Below are 23,117 nucleotides of genomic sequence, written 5' to 3'. Positions count from 1 at the left end.
TTTAGTTGCTTCTTCTCCGGCCGGGGACTCCGAGAAGAAGCATTTGCACCAGAAGCAGGCCCGGAGACACATGTTCGGGTGAAAGCCTCCTGCAGTAGCCTCGTTGCGTCAGCAGGATCAGCCAAAACATTCTCCTTGGGGACGACAACTGAGCCTTGAGGTAGACCTGAATTCAACAAGAGAGAAGGGTTAATCAATTTTCCTATACGAAAGGTAAAAACAAGATGAGTTCGACCTACCATGATTTTAGGCTTTCCACCCATATTTAAGGGCTAGTTCTTTCCACGTATGGGTCTCGGGCGTAGTAACATCAAAAATCTTCTGGACCTACTGGTCCAAGCCTTCAACCCTAGGTGGTGTCCACCAAGTTGCTGAAATAAGTAAAATAAGAAGGATCGGTAACAATATAAGGCGATCTTTAACTAGAAGAAAAGATAAACGACGAACTTACTAGTGTGGTTTCATAATTCCAGAAAGGATGGAGTCATGGTCGAAATAATGTCCCTGGTGGCAACTAACTCTAACTGTTCTATCCACCCACGGTCGTTGTCATCATCCATACTGGTTAGCAAAGCATGGTATCCACGTTTGTTGAAATTTGTCATTCCCCCACAGAAAATCTTAAGGGAATAAAGGTTCATTAATAGAGTCAGGGATAGCTCTTCTCCCGTCTCCTGGCATAGACGTAGAAGACAAGCAATTGTCTTTCACACAAAAGGACTTAACTATGCCAGGCATACCAGGTAACGGATGCAGAATTCCACGATTACGGAGTCAAGCTCCCCGCTCAAGGAGAACGATCCCAAAGTGAAGGGATACGTGTAAAAATATGTTAAACCATTCTTCGGTAAGGTTATCCACTCTGCCAGGTCAGGATTGATGATGTTTAAATCATGGCAACGATCGTTTTCCTTCACAGCAAGAATGCTGGAAGGACGGATGAAAGAAGGATACACGCCAATAGCCCATGTGCGAGGGTTAGCGGAAGGATTCTTCTCTTCGAAATCCTTAGTTGTGATGAGTTTTCTTGGAATAATGGTACTCACCGTGGGAGGAGGAGCATCATCAACACTATCTTTGTTCTTAGAGGAACTGGGATTTCCGGAAGAAGAGGCCATTGTTATCAGAAGGGAGGAAAAGGTTTTTTCTAAAGAAGAAAATTAGAGAATGTTGAAGGCAAGTATGAGTTGAGTAAAAAGAGTTTGAGAGAGCTTGGAAAGTTATGAAGTGTAAATGGAGAAGTTTGATGCGTATAACTAAAGGAATAGGCGGCTAAAATCGTGGCCATAATTACCTCGATAACCGGCAAAAATATTTATGAATCGTTGGATGACGCATGTTCGGGCATTAAATGCGAGAGACGTGCGTCTAATCAACCGTCAGAAATTTTTCAAAGGGAGTCAGAGAATTTTCCGCCAAAAAAGGTATCTTTACCAACTTCCCCGTGATACAAGGTTATGCCACCGGAAAGCAGGGGGGACTATCTGTATAGGGTAAAATATATTCATATTAAATGATTGCATGAGAAAGCAACACGTGGAGTTGAAGACCAAAGATAATCAAGTCCGAAGGCAACGATCTCGAAGAGAATGGTATTCATAAAGGCGAATTAAATACCTGCCACCCGATAGCATTTAATGGAGAATATTCTATAGCGTTAAGTGCACGGTCCGTTACAGAGAATATGATATTCATTGCCTACTATTACATATTCTTCAATGGCGCTCATAATTGTCATTTAAGATGGGCTTGATCCTAGGACCTTGTTCCCTAGGTGCAACTATAAATAGTAAGCTCTACAATCATTGTAAAGGACACAAATTTTCTGACAAGCTAATATTATACTCTGTTCAAAAGCTCAATAATATTTTATCTTCTTGCTTATTAATACTGTTATTACTGTCTGCGGAAACTCTACTCCCAGAATAAAGATTGCTACTGTCTTATCTCGATTTCAAAGCTAAGTATTATATTTTTGTGTAATTTATTTATCATTTTGGGATCAAATCGATTTACTTGTCTATAAATCACGTATAAAGAATGAGTGGATGAGTCAAATGAATTAAGCTCCTTGTGATCTATAAGACAATAATAGAGGTCATGGCAAGTCAAAATAGGTAAGTGTGGGCATGAATGTTTGGTTCACTTTCTGATTATGTAGGTTCGAATTTTCGATTTTTGGTTTGTGAATTGGTTCAGTTCCACTCGACTAATTTCTTTTTCGTCAGTTCAATCCAAGTATTCGAGTTTCTTTAATTCTCTTTTGGTTAAATCGTCAATTACATCGGTTTAAAGCTTATTTGGACCTTTTCAACATGGGCTTCATTTAACTAAAAATTGGGTCTTTTCATAGAAATTTTTATATAAATAGCCGGTCAGATTTACTGTTTTTTTTTAGCCAGTATACATAAATTATAGACTGATTATGTACAGTTATACACATATTACCCATTAATTATACCTGTATTAAAATATCAACCAGCTGTTTTTAGTTTAAACTTTGTGCAATTCTGATTAATTCTTCTTTGGAATTGGGCTAATGGCCTTCTTCTATTATGCAGTAATAGATTTTTAACTTTTCCCGTAGCATTTTCAAACCAATTTAGAGGTTTCATTTTCGAAGACGGTTTCTGGATGCAGTGTCATTTTCTCGAAGTAATATACTCATAATAATATAGCTATTTTGTGACACATTCGTCATAATATTGTTCAAGTCTTTGATCCATGATAAGGCAGGTTTTGTTTGACACATAACACAATTATGATATGACATGAACATGGTATAACACCTCCTATTATTATAGGTGGAATTAAGATTCGTATTCTATGAATTCTAAATTTTAGAATAGCAATATCAGATGTTAGTAATAGAGTTTTGAATTTAATTTTTGCACATATCGAGTGGATTTCTTCATATGGATACAATATTTGGACTAAAATTATGGAATTCAGCCAAACTCATAGATAACCTTCTAGCTCTACCCCTGCCCCAATACTAATTTATCATGATTAACAGATTAAGTGATAAATCAAGATGAGAATATATCTTAATTAATTATATTTTAGTGTTAAATTATGTTTGTGAAGACTTATATTATGTATTTATTGGGTGGATATAAATACCTAATATGAGTAAGTTTTTACCTGAGTATGGGCTGGTGTCATACCATATTCGTGTCGTATCATGAGAGCAATGGTCAATGGAAAAGAGAAGGGAAAGTAGAACTATTTTTCTTAATTTAAATATAAACATTTATATATTTAAATTAAATATAAATATGCCCAAACAAACAACCCTGCTACTTGAGAACTGAGTAACGAGTACGAAAGAAAACTAGAATAGGAATTTAGAATGAACAAGACAAAAAGAAATGATAGAAAGTAGCTTTCCCTTGTTTTGTTAAGGAGAAATAAGAGAAGATTCTTTCATTAAAATGGATACTTTTTTGAGATCCTATAGAAAGTTTCATAACCTATTTTCTCTCCATTCTTTCTTCAAAATTCACAGTTTGTTGCTTTTTCATAAACTCTCAGTATGACTACTGACTAGTCAACAAAAGCAATTATCGTCGTAAAGCAAGAATGGGATTTTGCAAAAGGAAGACAACTATTGATCCCAATTTTTTATTTTGGTGTGGTGTTCTTTATATGAAACTAACATTTCAACCCAAAAATTACTTCGCACCCAAAAACTAACATATCTCCTTTATTACCACTCAAGGGCGCAGGTACATTGCCCCAAGCGATATTACGTGAGTCGTGACACGTTTAGATAATAAGAAAAATGAAAATATGGGGTAAAAATATAAAAATAACATTGCTTATCGTTATAGTAATATATTTGTTTGTTCACATTTTCAAATGTTGACGCTACTAATAAAATTTCATGTGTACACCATTGTACCACTAATATAAACATATCTTAATTGTATAGTTAAGTACTCTCATATAAATGGGAGGGAGATTATTTTTAGCGAAACAAGTTTGAACTTTTTTTTTATTTAACCACATTCTAATATTTCACTTAATTCTTACTTCTTTTCTGACCTTTTAAAAAGAGAAATTCAAGGTATATATAGAATAATGGAGGCTCTTAATTTGGTGGGATTGAACCTGCACTTAAGCAGTCCATGATAGAATTATTACCCTTTTGGTTGCTTAATTTAGTCGCATTTAATATTAAAATAACATATTGGTATTTGAATTAAATTAATCTCATTTGCTTCTTCATTACAATTAATTGGTTATATATTGAGTTATTATTATTGAATACTCTATGTAGATTTTCTTTAAAAGATCTCAATCAAAAAGAATTAATCCGAAGCAGATGAATTTATATGGGTAACCTTCCAAATTATTATCGGTGAAGATCACTTTTAGTCCGTGGCCGAAATTATTTACATCCGGCGCAAAAGAAAGTTAAAAATTTGTATATTTTTTGTATATAACATATCTTAATGTATACAAAAAAATATATTTTTCAGTTATGATTATTAGAACGGCTATACAATGTCATTTTTCCGGTTATTATTATAAAGATCCAGAAAAACTTATTTTTAATCTTCTGCTCCTTTTTGTCCAAATGTCATATGAGGAATCAAAGAATAAAAAGAGTACTTTTGTCTGTGGCTAATCAAGAAGGCTGTAGTATACTGTACTCATATATTCTTTGATTTCTTCATTGCATTTGGACAAAAGGGAGCAGAAGATCAAAATTTCAGAAAATAAGTACTCTCACCTGATCGTGTCTTGATATCCGACAGCAACAAATAATTTTATGCTGCTTTATTTGTTGTTTCTTGTCCAATTATAGAAGTAATTGTTATTCATGTCTCAACTAGCTTTATTTTTCCTTAATACATTAACTAGTAATAATTAAGTTGGAAACATTATAACTAATCCAAGATTTAAAGAAAAAGAAAAAAAGAGTTTTCTCACCAACACCAATTAAATATCAACTAAATTAACCTATGTTGCTTGGACTTTACAAAAAATATTCGGCGTACTCGGCTCCTCCCAAAAAAGTATATTTTTGAAAAATCCGACACGGATTCGATAGAGAATTCACGCAACATGGAAATTAACAATCCTAATTTACTTCATGAGTTAGTTGATAATATGTCTCAAATAGAAAATTAGAGGAGGATGTTAATTCTATTAATTTGACACTTGTCAATGTTCCTGAGAACTGTAAAAAGACCAACTAATATAAAATCTTCTGCACTCAGTAAAGTTTCTTTGATCATGATTGATATTTGTGTAAAATATTTTATAGTAAGTTAAAAGGACTTCACAAACATATATAGTACTCACGCCAAAATGGAGGAATACATGTTGTGCTATTTGTACTATCGCTAATTTGTCTACATGTTGTCTTTCTATATATAAATTAATTATTACTATCACAACCAGAAGAGGAACGAACAACAAAGAAACAAGCTAAGAGGAAAGTAGCTAGAACTCATAACTATGGTTGAAGAGAGAAGAAGTGTTCTTAGAGGGTGCATAAAAACCAGTAGAGGGCCATGGTTGGTTCACAAAACCACAAAAAATGGCAGCGTAGTGACAAAGTTCCGGTATCCTTCTGATAGGGAGAGGCAGAAAAACAAGCAAAGAGAACAAAAACGTCGAGCTGTAGCACACAAGATCTTTGCCGGTCTGAGGGCTCATGGAAACTATAAGCTGCCGAAGCATGCTGACACGAATGATCTTCTCAAGGCACTATGTGATGAAGCTGGTTGGCATTTTGAAGAAGATGGCACCATTTACAGGAAAGAGAAGGTCTACACTCTTTTGAATATTTCTCTGTATGTGCATGAATTAATGCTTTCCCTATGAATTTTAAATCTTGCTATCTAATGTTCACATGGAACTCGGCTTCTACAAGCCGAACAAAATGAAAAACCTAGGAAAATGCATAATTTTGAGTTTGATATATTGAACTGGACTAGTATGTGTGTGCTTTAACCTTTATTTTCATTTTCCTTTTATTCTCATACATATCTCTAAGCTTCTAAGAGCATTTTAACATGCTACCATCTATCTAATATTCAAAACCTTTGGTTCGGTTTGATGTTTGAAGGGTTTGAGCTTTAATGAAATTCAACTACTATATGATGACTTTTGTGTTTGAATCTTGACAGAATCCGGTGAAGGACATGCCAAGATTGGTTGATGTAGATTCTGCTCAAATTTCTATGGAAGATCAAATTAAAGATTCAGATTACTGTAAGTGTGAAGATCAAATTAAAGATGGAGACTACTGTAAATGTGACGTTGACATGAATGTGGCAGAAATTGAGCCAGGAGGCTCGCTCACCCCATCTGCTGATGCGTTTAACGTCAATTTGAATTTATCACTATCTTCCTAACTATTTATGTTGTAGCAAAAATAAATTAATTTCAGGATAGAAGAAAATATAATTTTAGTTTGAAATAGTTTATCTGTTTAAAGTATATCTTAAATTAAATGAACGAGTAATATGTCAAAGAATATGTTAATGATTAGTATCAAGTTACTTGAAAAGAAGTCAGCCTTGTGATAAATGTCATCTAAGTCAACTATAAGTATCTTATTAAATTACGATATCAAGTGAAGTTGCAATTTTTCAATTTAAATCTCTTACCGGTATGTTCACTTTTATATTTCCTTAAAGATTGAACTTTTGTCCATACAAGTTTCACATTGTCATAATCGAGTTCAACTGTGACCATGTTATTTCTTGTTAATAGTCAAGTGACACACAAATAGTTCGCTCCATCGCAAGTTTATGTTTGGATCTACTATAGTTGTTAAAATGGTGATGTGAGCCAACCAACAGGCCGACTTTAGAACTTACTCAACTTGCACTTTTGAGTCATGACTCCAACATATTAGTAGTTTTAATGATAAACAAACAGCCAACTTTAGAACTATACTCATTTTGTGTCATGATAGTGGCTTGAAATTGGTCTGCTTTGTTGATTTTCTCCTTTGATTTCTGGGTATTAGTTTAAACTCGGGCTTTTTAAAAATGCTTCATTCAAATATGTGGGATGAGAAAATCTTAGTTTGGTAGGTTTGATTATTTGAATTCAAGCGATAATACAATTTTTGTATTTTAAAAGGCAAAGGGTGAACAAAACTGACTGACCAAGTCGCATGTGGTCACTGCTATTGGTTCAAATTTTCCATCAATATTACTACTACTAACGGCTATAACTACTATATAATAAAGTGAAACTCTGAAATTCACCAAACTCTCTTCATTATGCAGTGGGTTCTGTCAACTAAATTTTTTCACCTATGAACAACAAAAATCACATGCTTTTCAGATGTACATTGTGCTCTATGCATAAAGTTTCATAACTGAAGGATCAGCCACAAAATAGTAGTGAATGCAGTAGTATTCTTCACCTACTGCCTTAAAATCCTTAATCGGACTAAGCCTTCGTCGTGTCAGAAAAACTAAAATAGTAGCTCATTCCATAAATAAGACACCCCTGGCAAGCACCGGTGGATGCAATCCGAGTAACTTGCAGGGTTTGCTAATTCCTCAGGGGAGAGTATACTATAAAATTGGCGATAAATGCTAGGGTGGCCATCTTTCCTGTATGCTGTAAGGCGAGTGATGTTGAGAACGGAGACCTTTGAGCCCAGCCTAGCTAGTACTTTTTCCACCATCAGCGTTGTGGGCAAGTCGAGGTTAGTTTTATTGGTTTGGTTCTTTATGGGGAGCTTCTCGCCGTAACAGTTTCCCCTTTTTCCTGGTTCCCATTCTTGTTTCCTGAATACACAGAGAAGCAAAAAGATGTAGCACAATTTCTTTCTGTATAGAAGATAAAATGAAAAAGAAAAAAGATCAAGAAATAAAGCTAACTAGGAAATCTTTTAGTTTGGATTTCCAGTAGAAAATAGAGCTGTAATAATGTAATATCCATTGGGAACAATAAGACACTTAGAAGCACATTATGCATTTCCAGATCAGAATGATTACTCCCTAATGTTTCATATCTTATGATCGCAAGAATAGCATCATGCAGAAGACAAGAAGTGATTATTATTCGCAATAAGCATACTTAATACAGAATGGAAGTGTGACAAACCAAGGTATGGAAGAATCGAAGTTGGTATCTTTTTCCATGAAGTGATACATATATATACATGCACATAGGATCCTAACTATGGAAAGAAGTAAAAGGAAAATCCTAAAAATCTGCTATCAAATCTCAATACTTTTCTATCTATGTATAGCACAAGTAATCTGTCTACATTCATTCTTTATGTCTACATTCATTCTTTAACATTCCCCCTCAAGCTGGAGCATAGATATTAATCATGCCCAGCTTGTTGCAAAGATAATTAACTCGAGTTCCATTTAACACCTTTGTGAATACATCAGCCAATTGCTCTCCTGTCTTCACGTAACTAGTAGAAATCAAGTTTTCCTAAATCTTCTCAAGAATAAAGTGACAGTCAACTTCAATATGTTTTGTCCTTTCATGATATACCGGATTTGAGGCGATATGAAGAGCGGCTTGATTATCACACCAAAGTTTTGCTGGTGTAGTATGCTTTATACCAATTTCCGTGAGAAGGTGATGTATCCACATAACCTCACACGTAGTCTGTGCCATAGCCCTGTATTCGGATTCTGCATTGGATCGAGATACAACATTTTGTTTCTTACTTCTCCATGATACCAGGTTTCCACCCACAAAGACACAATAGCCGGTAGTAGACCTTCTATCAATTTTGGATCCAGCCCAATCTGCATTTGCAAAACACTCAATGTGAGAATGCCCACGATTGCTGTATAATATGCCAAGTCCAGGGACTCCTTTTAAGTAACATAGAATTTGTTCCAGTGCTGCCCAATGTTTGACCTTAGGAGCGGACATAAACTGGCTAACAATACTTACAGCAAAAGCAATATCTGGACGAGTCACAGTTAGATAGTTTAATCTCCCAACTAACCTCCTGTATATACCTGGATCATTAAATGGATCGACATCATCTTTCATAAGAAGCAAATTAGGAACACTGGAGTACTGCAAGGCTTGGCAGCCAAATTACCAGTTTCTGCCAGTAAGTTGTTGGCCCAAATTCAGGTGAAGTTTTGAAGAATGACAAATGAACTCAGTCATGGACCAGGTTCATCATGTGAGGCATAGTATTTATCAACCTAGATATGTGAGATACACGTGAAGGAGATAAGTCTCAGTAATCAAGCAGCAATATCTCCTGAACTGATCGAAAAGATTGCATATTGGATGAGGAGAGAAAGTCTCATTATGGGAAGAGGACACAATCACATAATCCGGATAAATGATAGGGTTGGAGTTTGTATTGAACAAGGACTCAACTTCGATGGAAGATCAGCAATTGAGTCTCAATCAAACTCTGATTACTAACTCATTAAATAACAGTGATTGTTCTCTTTTACAGGTGTTGTACATACGCAGAAGTTAAACGTGAATAGGGAGCAAAATAGCAACGCTTTTTGTAAGCAGTTCGTGTGTAATTCAAGTGTGCAAACCTGAAGCTACTTGAACGAGATAGAAGAACTAGTTCCATTGTGTTTATTCTTATTCTAGTTCAATTATAGTAGGTGGTTTAAAGTTGTACCTTTTCAGCTTTCATAGAAGCATTTGTAATAGGTACTTTGAGTGTTCAAGTTATAAGCTAACTTGAAGGTGTCGCAACAGTTAAGGTTGTGTGCTACACAGGGATTAGAGTTAATCCTTAGGTTTACAAAGAGTTTTGTAAATGCTGTTTTGGCTCAGTGATTTTAGTGGATGTTTGGAAAAATCCTACTGAGTAGTAGGTCGTAGTTTTTTCACCTTTTGAGCCAGGTATTTTCCACGTAAAAATCTCTGTGTTCTTTACTTTTTGTACTTTTAATTCCGCAACAGTAGCAGTTAGAACACCTAGAAGAACCAGCTTGTGTGGTATTGACGTTTAGAACATCAATTGGTATCAGAGCAGGTTATCCTTGAAGAGGCTAACATCTTAGGAAAAGATCAACATGAGTGCTCCACCTGGGAACTGGGAAGGGCAATCCACTGCTAGGCCTCCACTATTCAATGGACAGTACTACTCTTGGTGGAAGAACAGGATGAAGGATCACATTATAGGAGAAGACTATGAACTCTGGGACATAGTCATTGATGGTCCTTTGGCAACTACAATGAAAAATGAGGAAGGAGTGGTTGTGCCAAAGACAAGGGCTGACTGCACTGCTGAAGACCTAAAAAAGTGGGAGAAAAATGCTAAGGTCAAGAAATGGCTTGTGTGTGGACTAGGTCCAGATGAGTACAGTAGGATCCAAAGTTGTACTACTGCCAAGGAGATATGAGATACTTTGCAAGTGGCTCATGAAGGAACACCTCAAGTGAAAAGATCTAGAGGAACACTGTTGTATTCTCAATATGAGAATTTTAATATGAAGGAAGTAAAAACTATCCAAGAGATGTATACTAGGTTCACTACACTGACAAATAAACTTAAGTTCCTTGGAAGGATTATTCTTGAAGAAGACAAGGTTGAGAAAATCCTAACAAGGGTTCTGCCAGTCTCATGGGAAAGCAAAATCACGGCCATTCAGGAATCCAAGAATATTGCTACTCTCAGACTGGATGAACTAATTGGAAATCTTACTACTTATGAACTGAGAAGGCAAACCATGAAGATGGATACACCCAAGAAGGAGAGAAGCCTAGCTCTCAGAATTGCTGAAAGTTCAAATCTGGAAGATGATGAGATGGCTATGATCACTAGAGAATTCAAAAAGTACCTGATGAGAGGAAAGGGTTCTTCAAGAGGTACAACCTTCAACAAGTCAAGAGCTCCTGAGAAACAGACCAATGAGGGTTATTACAAGTGTGGTAAGACTGATCACATGATCAAGAACTGCCCTCAATGAGAAATTGAGTGGAAGAAAGAAAGGGCTGAACGAAGGAACAGGTTCAACCAAAAAGGAACAAAGGTTCAACCAAGGCTATGGTTGCTGCTTGGGGAGAAACTTCAGATGAAGATTCGGAAGATAAAGCAGAAGAAGAGAAAGCACTGATGGCCATCGGAGAATCAGATGATGAACAAGCGGTAAGTATCCTTCATCTCAAAAATAAGATTAAATTTGTGTCTAAAGAAAAGTTGGTTGAGCTACTACTAGACTTCATTGATGAGTCTGAGATAATTAACAATGAGAAAGAAGTTCTGTCGAGGGAATGTGTAATCTTAAAAGCAAAATGCAAAAGTCTAGAGTCTAGGGCTAATGAGAGTAATAACACAAATGTTGAGTTGAAGAACCGGGTTCTTGAACTTGATAACAGTATCTTAGAACTTAGGTCTGAAAACTTAAAACTGAAACTAGGAACAGGAAAGAAGAAAGCTGATCACACATATCTCACTCTAGAAGAAAACTTGGGAAAAATGAAAGATGAATTGTATAAGAAAGATGAACTCATCAAAGTCCTTGAAGGAAGATCTAGGAAAGGTGAAACATGAACTAGACAGAACTTGCAAGTGGAACAAGGCTTCTGATGCACTCTCTTGGCTGCAAGAGCATCACAGTAGCAACAAAAGAGGACTTGGCTATGGGACTCAAGCTCCAAAATGGGACTCTTGAAGCAATTACCTCACTCTTCCTGAAAATAAAATCTGCACACACTGTGGCAAGGCTGGCCATTACAAAAATGAATGTAATGCAAAAGAAAAGGCCAGTCAAAAGAACAAAGTCTTTGTTCAAGAGAAAAACAAGCTGCCTGGGAGGAATCCGATTCATCCTTTTGCCTATAGAAAGGGACCCAAACTAGTTTGGGTTCCTAAGACTAACCCCTGATTTCTTTTTGCAGGTCCAAGTGAAAGGGAGGAGCCAAATATAGTATATGGATAGTGGCTGCTCAAAACATATGACTGGGAACAAGGACCAGTTCCTTTCACTTGAGGCCTTAAAAGGAGGTAATGTCTCCTTTGGTAATGGAAAGAAAGGTGAGATCATTGGGGTTGGAAAGGTAGGCAAAACAGATTCTCATTCCATAGAGAATGTCTACCTGATAGATGGCTTGAAATATAGCCTAATAAGTGTGTCACAATTGTGTGACATAGGTAATCTTGTAGCTTTTACCTCTACCAAATGCTTTGTGATTAACCTTACCACTGACAAGATTATTTTGCGGGAAAAAAGAGTTAACAATATTTACATTGTAGATTTGTCTACTCTCTCAGAAAATGAACTCACTTGCTTAAGTGTGTTGGTTAATGATCCCCTACTGTGGCACAAAAGACTTGGTCATGCAAGTCTAAATCAGCTAAACAAATTAGTCTCTAAAGACTTGGTGATAGGGTTACCTAATATCAAGTTCAAGGAAGACAAAGTTTGTGAGTCATGTGCAAGGGGGAAGCAGGTAAGATCATCCTTCAAAATCAAGAAAATGGTAAGTACAACCAAGTCGTTGGAACTGGTCCATATGGATCTATGTGGTCCAATGAGAACCATGAGCAGAGGTGGAAAGAAATATGTAATGTTGCTTGTCGATGATTATTCTAGATTTACCTAGGTTCTATTTCTAACCTCCAAAGATGAAGCATTTGACATGTTTATTGCATTTGTTAGAAAAACTCAGAAACAATTAGGAAATCAACTTGCATCCATTAGGTCTGATCATGGAATTGAATTTGAAAATTCCAAGTTTGCTGAATTCTGTGATGAAAATGATATAGATCATAATTTCTCTGCCCCTAGGACCCCTCAACAAAATGGAGTAGTTGAAAAGAAGAATAGAACTCTAGAGGACATGGCTAGAACCATGCTGCTTTCTAGTAAATTGCCCCACAGCTTCTGGGCAGAGGCCGTAAACACTGCATATTACATAATAAATAGATGCATGACCAGACCTCTGGTATAGAAGACTCCCTATGAGTTACTTAAAGGGAGAAAACCAAACATATCCCATCTTAGGGCATTTGGTTGCAAGTGCTATGTGCACAATAATGGAAAAGACTCCCTAGGTAAGTTTGATCCCAGAAGTGATGAGGGAGTATTCTTGGGATATTTTTCACATAGAAAAGCATATAAAGTGTTTAATAAAAGAACTCTGTGTGTAGAAGAAAGTGTACATGTAGTATTTGATGAAACTAACATTCTTTCTGAGAGACAGGAACATGAAGATGAAGCCATTGGATTGGTAAAGGAATTGACTGAATTCCCAGCACAAGTCAAAGTGGCATCAAAAAAAGGAACAGGTGATGAAACAGGTACTTCAAATTAGGGCAACCTGACACATGTCCTTCAAATCAGGGCAACCTGACACGGGGAACTAATCAAGGAGAAATTGAATCAAACCCCCTAGAGGAACTTGTTCATGAACCTGTTCCTCAGCAACAGAACATGGGAGAGACATCTAGCAGAAACCAGTTGGTTGTGAAACCTCACAAGTATCAAAGTTCTCATCCCATTGAGAACATTATTATTGATCCAACATCTGGAGTCAAAACTAGATCACATCTAAAGAATCTGTGTGCTTTTGATGTTTTCCTATCTCTTATTGAACCTAAAAATGTTGTTGAGGCTTTGCAGAATACAGATTGGGTGAATGCAATGCAAGATGAACTCAACCAATTTGAAAGAAGTCAAGTTTGGTATCTAGTTCCGAGACCCAAGGACAGATCAGTCATTGGTACAAAATGGGTCTTCAGAAATAAACTTGATGAAGATGGAACAGTTACAAGAAAAAAAGCAAGACTGGTGGTACAAGGATACAGCCAAGAGGAGGGCATAGACTATGATGAGACTTTTTCTCCAATTAGACTCCTCATAGCCTTTACAACACACATGGAATTCACTCTTCATCATATGGATGTCAAAAGTGCCTTCCTAAATGGCTATCTGAAGGAAGAAGTGTTTGTGAAACGACCTCCAGGGTTTGAGAGCAAGGAATGTCCTGAGCATGTGTACAAGTTACACAAGGCTCTCTATGGGCTCAAGCAAGCCCCAAGAGCTTGGTATGAACGACTATCCAAATTCCTACTGGAGCATGGTTACAAAAGAGGTAAAATTGACAGTACCTTATTTTTAAGGGAAAAAGGTAAAGATCTCCTTGTTGTGCAAATATATATGGATGACATCATATTTGAGGCTACCACTGATAGGCTAAGTAAGGACTTTGCAAAACTAATGGGCAGTGAGTTTGAAATGAGCATGATGGGTGAGCTTAACTTCTTTTTAGGCTTGCAGATCAAACAAAGTCCAAATGGAACCATGATCCATCAGCAGAAGTATATAAAAGAGCTAATCAAAAAGTTTAAAATGTAGGAATCTAAAGAAATAGACACACCCATTGCAACTGCCACCAAATTAGATATTGATGAACCTGGTTCATCAATCGATCAAAAGTTGTATAGGGGTATGATTGGTTCACTCTTGTATCTTACTGCAAGCAGACCTGACATTGTTTTCAGTGTAGGACTTTGTGCTCGTTTTCAGGCAAATCCAAAAGAGTCTCACTTGACTGCAGTAAAGAGGATACTGAGATATCTGAAAGGCACCACTGATTTGTGTCTCTGGTATCCTAAAGGTAGTAATTTTGATCTAGTTGGATATGCTGATTATGTAGGTTTCTTAGTGGACAGGAAAAGCACCTCAGGTATGGCACATTTCCTTGGTTCATGTCTTGTGTCATGGGCTACTAAAAAGCAAAATTCTGTGGCCCTATCTACTGCTGAAGCTGAGTATGTTGTTGTTGCTTCCTGTTGTGCTCAATTGCTATGGATCAAACAATAGCTGGTAGATTTTGGAATTGAAGTGGGATGTATTCCAATATTTTGTGATAACACTAGTGCTATAAGTATGACAAAGAACCTTGTTCATCATAAGAGGACTAAGCACATAGATGTTAGACACCACTTCTTAAGATATAACTATGAGAAAGGATTGATTTCAATAGAATTCTGTGCTACTGATAAACAAATAGCTAACATCTTCACTAAAGCACTGAGTAGAGAAAACTTTGAAAGGAACAGGTTGGAGTTAGGGATGATTAAGATCACCTAATAGGTCCAGTTCGAATGCACAATGAAAAAAAAATATTTTTTTGGTTAGGAGTTCTAACTTTGTGTAAATATCTAGATCAATTCTTACTCAGTTTCATACTTTAATTAGTATACTCCTGTGACATGTGTATGACTCACTGATCTCTTACAAAGTTTCTTCTATTTTGGCATTTGAGGCATGTTCAAGAGAGTTCTATATAAAGAACCTGGTTCATCAGTATGTGTTCATATGAAAAGCTCAGGTATGTTTTCTATACTCTGCATAATTAGAAAGATTAATTTTCCAATCATGAGCAGAAGTCCTACATTCATCAAATTCCCAGAAATTCTATCTGTTGAGCATTGAACCAGTTTCGTTCCCCTAGAACTCTAAAAACCGGGATTTTTGCCTAAAATCTAGCGATGCCTAATAATCACTAAGAGATCGAAATTACATCTTGATTAAACTTCTAATTGACCTCTGAAAAAGTTGTCGTTACTACATTTAAGTCTAATTATCTTTAAATACACGCCACACCTCTTCTTCATTAGTCCATAACTGTCAAAACTCTTCTCAAGTTCTGATCGCCCTTCTTCTCTCCAAAATTCCCAAATTTTTCTTAAGAAACAATCCACCATGACTAACCCCCAAGATAATCTTGGCACTCCCTCACCAGTATCCCCTTCGAATACATCCTCATCTACACCTCCTAGTGAAACCTCAAAACCTAGGTTTCGTAGGCAGAAAATGTTGGCCAGAAAAACTATAGCTTTTGGAGCTCTAAGAAAAGTTCTAAATGAGAAATTGAAGGCTAGCCAGAGGAAGGAAAGTCCTACTCAAGAATCTAACTCAAGCTCTGAGTCTGAAGCTTTTATTTCTACCAATGAAGGAGAAGAACATGGGTCTTCTGACACTGCCAAAATTCAAGAAACCCCTGGTGAGGTAAGTTCTTGTGTGGTACTCTCTATTGTGGTTGAAAATGTAGAAAATAGGTTTGTCTTGGTTGGTCCTATCAAAGATGTAAAGGGGGATGAATCTAGTAGAAGTGGAGGTAAAAAGAAAGAAAAAGAGAGAGAGTGAGCAAGTGGTGATGAGAGGGGAAATGGGAAAGAAAAAGTTCTGGCTATCTGTAGAGGTGTTGAAGAAGGTGGAAACAAGTCAGGGGGAAGTGGTTCTGGGGAGGCGGCTGAAGGGCTTGTGCATCTAAGCAAGCAACAAGATGAACCTGGTTCATTTGTTGAGGAAACACTGGTTGATCTTCTGAAGAGGGTTGGCCCAGTTATGATCCAAAGAAGCGTAAAGCTTCCACACAAAAGGCTCCAACTACTTCCAAGTCAACAAAGAAAAGCAAAATGTCATCCCCAAAACCTATTGTACCTTCAGTACCTAAGGGAAGAGCCACTAGAAGCAGGGTCAGACAAAGTAAAGCTGAGTTAAAGAAAGCTCTGGAAGAAAGCAAGAAGAAAAAGAAGTAGAAGGGAAAAGCAAAGTCTGTAGAGAGTTCTGAGGTTGCAGAAGAAGAAGAAGAAGAAGAAGAGGAGGAGATGGAATTGGTCCATCAAGAAAGGGGAACAACTGTGGAGGTTCCTACACCCAAACCAAAAAGGGCCAAGGCTTCTTCCAAGAAGTCTTCCTCTGAACCTGTATCTGATGAACCCTTTTTAGCCAAAAGAACCAGATCTAGCAGGTAAAAATTACTGAGGAAGAAGAAGAAGAGGAATTTGAAAAATAACAAGATAGGTTTGCCATCTTTGGCAGAAGAAAAATTTTGAAAGGAAGACTGTTGAGAGACCTGGATGAGCCAGGAATGAGAAGACTGGTGGATGCCCTAGCTGCACAAGGTTGGAAGGACATGGTCCTTGAAATGGATGACCTGGTGGATGACCTGGATGACCTCTGCTCTAAAACTTGTAAGGTAAGCTTCTTGTGTCATAAACTGCTTCTCAGCGGAATAACAGATTGCATTAGACACACCATTGATAACATTTGTCCTCTATTAAGTGAATCGCCTACAAACATTAGTCTTTTCCCTCTTAATTTCTCCCACATTTCAATCGAATTCCACCTATATACCAAACATTAACAAGCCAACGATGGTATAAGAATTACAAGCTACAACAACTTTTGAGACGATTTTGATAAACTAAAAGAAGTCATATAGCAAATAAAAAAGAAGACAAGATGCTATAATATATAAAGGGGAAATCTTAAACTGCTCTCGTACACAAACATATACACTCAAAGTTTTGATTTTAGAATTTTCTTTACGGAACTGCTTTCAGTTATTGAATATTAAGATCAACATGAAGCTTGCCACTACATAACAACATACAAGAATAATTAGCTCTAGACCATAGAAGATATATGTGAGAAGAAGAACAACAACAACACCAATTACATCTCAATCTCAAAATAGTTGGTGAGTCTTTCAAGAGCCAAAAGAAAGAAAGTTACCTCTTTAAATTGCAATTGTGAGGCTGCCATCTCCAATACTATTAATCCACTATTATAATATTATAAAAATCAACATTAATCCACTATTATCATAATAAGGATTTTTCAACCTGTTATGTGAAGACATACAGACTACAAAAACCAGTTGCGGATTTAGGATTTAAAAGTTATGGGTGATGATCGATAAAAATTCCAAAAGAAGAGAAAAAAGAAATTTAATTGTGGGTGCTCACTCAATATTTATCTACATATTTTTATATTTCCCTATGCAAATTTACTATATATGATTAAAGGTAATGGGTGCATAAGCACCTACAAATGCCAATGTAGATCCGCCACTGACAAAAACAATACCTCAATACCAAACAAGCTGGGATCGGGATGTGCTCTTCTCATCTTCATTTAAGCTCAACTCATATCATCGTCATACCTAACCTATCTTCCTCAAACCGTGAAATTTCCTTAGACAAGAAAAAAACTGTACATTAAGGAGAAATATTCAAGTTCTATCATCATCCTTAGACGTTACGATTTGAAAATGAATGTACTTAGAAATCAATATACAGTTTTACTACTTGTGGATATAATTTGGAGTAAAAAGTGTTGGGAAAAATAATAATCCCGCCCAGGAATAATATCCACGGCAAATAATAATAACACAAGAGAGTAACAACGACACCAACTCTTTTAATGGGGTAAAATATAATACCCAAGCGGGGCAATATAACCACTATAATATTACAACTTGGTAGTGTCAAGAGACTACTACAAATTTGTAAGAAATAACACTCTTTATTTAAAGACACCTCACTATAATATTACTACCACTCACTATTTATTTCACGGACAACAATCTGTGGATTACTCTCACTGCTTTGCTTTCTGATTAGCTTCTCTCGTTTTTTGTTGTGTCTTCAATGAGGAATGAATAGCTCCTTTTATAGGCACAATTTTCACCTACCCAACCAATCTGATTGGTTCAAAATTTACAAAGTCCAGCCGCCTAAACTTTTGCAAATTTTTCAGCCTCCTATTTTGTCTTCTCCAACTTTACCACATTTTTCTTTATTTAGTAGGTGAGGTATGGACCCCACAAATGTCTCCCTTAATTTTGATTTTTTTCTTCAGTCCAAGTCTTGTTCTCAATCTCTGAAAATCTTCAAACTTGAGAGGCTTTGTAAAAATGTTTGCAACTTGATCATGAGACTTCACATATTTGAGCTCGACTTCCTTCTTGGCAATGCACTCTCTGATGAAATGATACCTTGTATCTATGTGCTTGCTTCGATCGTGATACACCAGATTCTTGGCAAGTGTCTGTGCAGATTTGTTATCAATACAAATCTCTATAGCCTCAATTTGTGGCAAATTGAGCTCCTTTAATAATCTTCTTAGCCAAATAGCATGACAGGTACATGATGTTGTTGCTACATATTCGGCTTCACAAGTCGAGAGAGTAACTATGGACTGTTTCTTTGAACTCCAAGAAATAATAGAATCGCCCAAAAAAATACAAAACCAATTGTACTTTTTCTATCATCAATATCTCCCGCATAATCACTATCACGAAATCCCACAAGGTTGAAATCATTAGAAGAAGAATAAAATAACCCAAATTCAATCGTACCTTTTAGGTAGCGAAGAATTCTTCTAGTGACTTTCAAGTGAGTGGAGGTAGAATCTTCCATAAAACGACTGATTACTCCAACTGCAAAGAGTATATTTGGCCTGGTACAAGTCAAGTACCTCAAACTTCCCACAAGACTTTTGAAAAATGTGGGATCCACTTTTTCTCCTTCATCAAACTTGGACAATTTTGTCCCACTTTCCATCGGTGTGTTCATGGGGTTGCAATCGAGCATGTTGAACTTCTTCAATATCTCTTTTGTATAGCTTTTCTGAGAGATAAAAATTCCATCCTCCATATGCTTTACTTCTAGGCCCAGGTAATATGACATGAGCCCTACGTCTGTCATCTCGAACTCACAAGACATATCTTTTTTGAAAGCTTCAAACAAACTTGGGTTATTACCCGTGAAAATAAGATCAACAACATAAAGACAAACAAGCAAGATATCTCCATTAGTATGAACTTTAAGATAAAGAGAATATTCATAGAGACAATGAGTAAACCCATTGTCTTGAAAATACTTGTCGATGCAACTATTCCATGCTCGCGAGGCTTGCTTTAATCCATATAAAGCTTTCTTCAACTGCAACACTTTATCTTCATGGTTTTTGACCATGAAGCCCAATGGTTGTTCAACATAGACTTCTTCTTCAAGATAGCCATTTAAGAAGGCTGACTTGACATCTAGTTGATGAATCTTCCACTTCATTTGTGCCGCCAAAGAGATCAACAAACGAATAGTCTTCATGCGGGCAACAGGTGCATAGACTTCTTCATAGTCAATGTCTTGCCTTTGCTTGTAGCCTTTAGCCACAAGTCGTGCCTTGTATTTCTCCACATCTCCATCAGAATTCTTCTTTGTTTTGTATACCCATTTAACTCCAATTTCTCGATGGCCCTTGGGAAGAGTTGTTAACTCCCAAGTGTTGTTCTTCTCTATTGACTTGATCTCCTCATCCATGGCTTGTCTCCACTTTTTGTCTGTAACAGCTTCATCAAAGTTCATTAGTTCACTGTCAGCAAAGAGACAATATAAAAAATCAAAATTAGTAACTTCTTATGTGTCATCATAGAGCTCTTGAATGCTCTGTGTCCTTTGCGGCTGTTTATTTGAACTTTCTTGAGAAGAGGGAGATGCAACATTTGTTGGAGAAGGAGGTGGAGTTGGGTCCTGCATAGGTTCCATGGTCTCTAGTTCTTCTTCATCACCAAAGTATGGAAGAAAATCATATGAAATTTCTTCCTGAGCTTCCCAGTTTCATGCCAATTCTTCATCAAATTCAACATCGCGACTTACCACCACCTTACCGTTGCTTGGGTTGTATAACTTGTAGCCTTTTAAACTAGTATCATAGCCAACAAACACATGCTTGACACTTCGATCGTCAAGCTTCGCTCTCCTTTGATGTGGCACATGAGCATAGGCTATGCTCCCAAAGATTCTCAAGTGCTTGACACTTGGCTTTCTTCCACTCCATGCTTCTTGAGGGGTTTGATCTCTAACATTCCTTGTTGGAGACCTATTGTTCAAATAAACTGCACAAGAAATAGCTTCGGCCAAAAATTCCTTGAGCATAGTTTTAGCTTTCAACATACATCTAGCCATATTAATAATCGTTTGATTCTTTCTCTTTGCAACTCCATTTTGTTGGGGTGAATAAGGTACCGTTAGAGGGCGACGAATTCCACGAGACTGACAGAAGTCATTAAATTCTTTTGAAGTGAATTCACCTCCTCTATCGGACCTTAAAGCTTTAATTTCACAGCCACTTTCTTTCTCTACAAGTACTTTGAAATTTTTAAAAGCAACAAAAGCTTCAGATTTTTTGTTCAAGAAATAAACTCAAGTCTTTCTACTAAAGTCATCAATGAAGAGTAGAAAGTATTTACTTTTACCAAAGGAAGGTGTATTGATTGGTCCACACAAATCAGTGTGAACAAGCTGAAGCGGTTTGGTTGATCTTGACATGGTCTTCTTTGGAAAACTCCTCCTTGCATGTTTTCCAAGAAGACAAAGGTTCACACAATTGATTTGGATGGTTGATTGATGGTATCCCATGTACCATGTTCTTTTCTCCCATTGATTTAAGTGCTTCAAAATTCAAGTGCTCAAATTGCATGTGCCAATACCATGATTCATCTTGAACATTAGCCTTTAAACACTTTGCATCAATTGTCTTAAGATTCAAAAAAAATAACCTATTCTTTGCCATGTGTACTTTAGCAATTAGAGTTCCACTTGAATCTCTAAACTAAATATGCATATTTTTCATGTGGATGTCATATTGCTTTTCAAGAAGTTGTCCCAAACTTAAAATATTACTTTTTAATTTTGGCACATAATAAACATCTTGAATTAACTTGTGACTACCATCTTTACAAGAGATCAGAATCGTACATATCCCTTCTATTTGAATTTTTGAGGTATCTCCAAAGGACATATTACCTCTCACCATTTTATTGATATCCACAAACTTTTCTTTGCATCCACACATATGATTGCTTGCTCTATTGTCTAAATACCACGAGCTGCAATCATCTCTATCTTCTTCCTTGAGTGCCATCAACAACGTTGACTCAACTCCTTCTTTCTTGTCGTCAACAAGGTTAGCTTTTTCTTCAACATTGCTACTACATTCCCAAGAGTAATGGCCAAATTTATGACAACTATAACACTCAATTTTTGATTTGTCATACCTTTGTCCATTATTTTCTTGGTAGTAGCCACGTCCTCTTCCTCCTCTTTGTCCACGACCACGACCTCTGAATGTTTGGTGGATTTTAAATTCATTCTTGAAGTTGTTACTATTAGTTCTTTCTCTTCCATGACCACCACGGCCTCGGCCTCGTCCATTCCCTCGATAGCTTTTTTCACCTCCATAATCCTTAAAGGATGCCTGAGTTTTAAGAAGTTGCTCCAATTGCACTTTTTGTCTCCTCTTAATCTTTTCTTCATGGGCCTGTAAAGAACCCTCCAATTGCTCCACCGTCATAGAGTCTAAATCTTTAGACTCTTCAATAGCACACACCACAAAATCAAATTTAGGTGTTAAAGTGCGAAGGATCATTTCTACCACACGGACATCTTCTATGTCCTCTCCAAATCTTCTCAACTGATTTACAACAGCCTTCACTTTTAAACAATAATCTGAAATGCATTCGGATTCTTTCATTTTTAAAACTTCAATATCAGCCCTTTGAGTTTGAAGTTTTACCTTCTTCACCTTGTCAACTCCTTGGAGAGAATTTTGTAAAATCTCCCAAGCTTCCTTTGAAGTGGTAGCATCGGCCACCTTCTCAAACATTTCATCATCTAAACATTGGTGGATGAGCGTGAGGGCTTGTTGATCCTTCTTCCTTGTCTTTGCCAAGACATATTTTTCATTTTAAGGTAGAGCTTCCTCATTATCGGGTTTTGCATACCCTCTGTCTACAATTTCCCACATATCCTAACTGCCAAGAATGGCTCTCATACGTAGACATCATTTCTCATAATTATCTTTTGTAAGACGGTGGTACTGAAAAGACAGCGGACCATTATTCGCCATGGCTCTGATACCATGTTGTTGGGAAAAAATAATAATCCCGCTCAGGAATAATATTCACGGCAAATAATAATAAAATAAGAGAGTAATAACGACATCAACTCTTTTAATGGGGTAAAATACAATACCCAAGCGGAGCAATATAACCACTATAATATTATAACTTGGTAGTGTCAAGAGACTACTACAATTTTGAAAGAAATAATACTCTTTATTTAAAGACACCTCACTATAATATTACTACCACTCACTATTTATCTCACAGACAACAATCTGTGGATTACTCTCACTGCTTTGCTTTCTGCTTAGCTTCTCTAGTTTTTTTTGGTGTGTCTTCAATGAGTAATGAATAGCTTCTTTTATAGGCACAATTTTCACCTACCCAACCAATCTGATTGGTTCAAAATTTACAAAGTCCAGCCGCCCAAACTTTTGCAAATTTTTTAGCCTCCTATTTTGTCTTCTCCAACTTTACCA

At 36.7% G+C, this 23,117-nt stretch overlaps 1 protein-coding gene across 1 annotated transcript; it reads left to right on the top strand.

Annotated features, from left to right (window-relative positions):
• Positions 1-5,421: 5,421 nt before the first annotated feature.
• Positions 5,422-6,465, top strand: LOC142174851 (uncharacterized). Its single transcript, XM_075241215.1, has 2 exons — positions 5,422-5,781; positions 6,144-6,465. The coding sequence occupies exons 1-2, from the start codon at positions 5,470-5,472 to the stop codon at positions 6,369-6,371; spliced, it is 540 nt and encodes a 179-aa protein (XP_075097316.1). The 5' UTR covers positions 5,422-5,469; the 3' UTR covers positions 6,372-6,465.
• Positions 6,466-23,117: the final 16,652 nt, after the last annotated feature.

Source organism: Nicotiana tabacum, chromosome 3, assembly GCF_000715075.1.
Source record: "Nicotiana tabacum cultivar K326 chromosome 3, ASM71507v2, whole genome shotgun sequence".
In the NCBI taxonomy this organism is placed as follows: domain Eukaryota; kingdom Viridiplantae; phylum Streptophyta; class Magnoliopsida; order Solanales; family Solanaceae; genus Nicotiana; species Nicotiana tabacum.
This window is presented reverse-complemented; position numbering and strand designations above follow the sequence as displayed.

Excerpts from the sequence above, each read along its gene's own strand:
- LOC142174851 (XM_075241215.1), top strand. The coding sequence starts at position 5,470 with ATGGTTGAAGAGAGAAGAAGTGTTCTTAGAGGGTGCATAAAAACCAGT. Across the intron at positions 5,782-6,143 it reads CCATTTACAGGAAAGAGAAG|AATCCGGTGAAGGACATGCC; the intron begins GTCTACACTCTT and ends GAATCTTGACAG.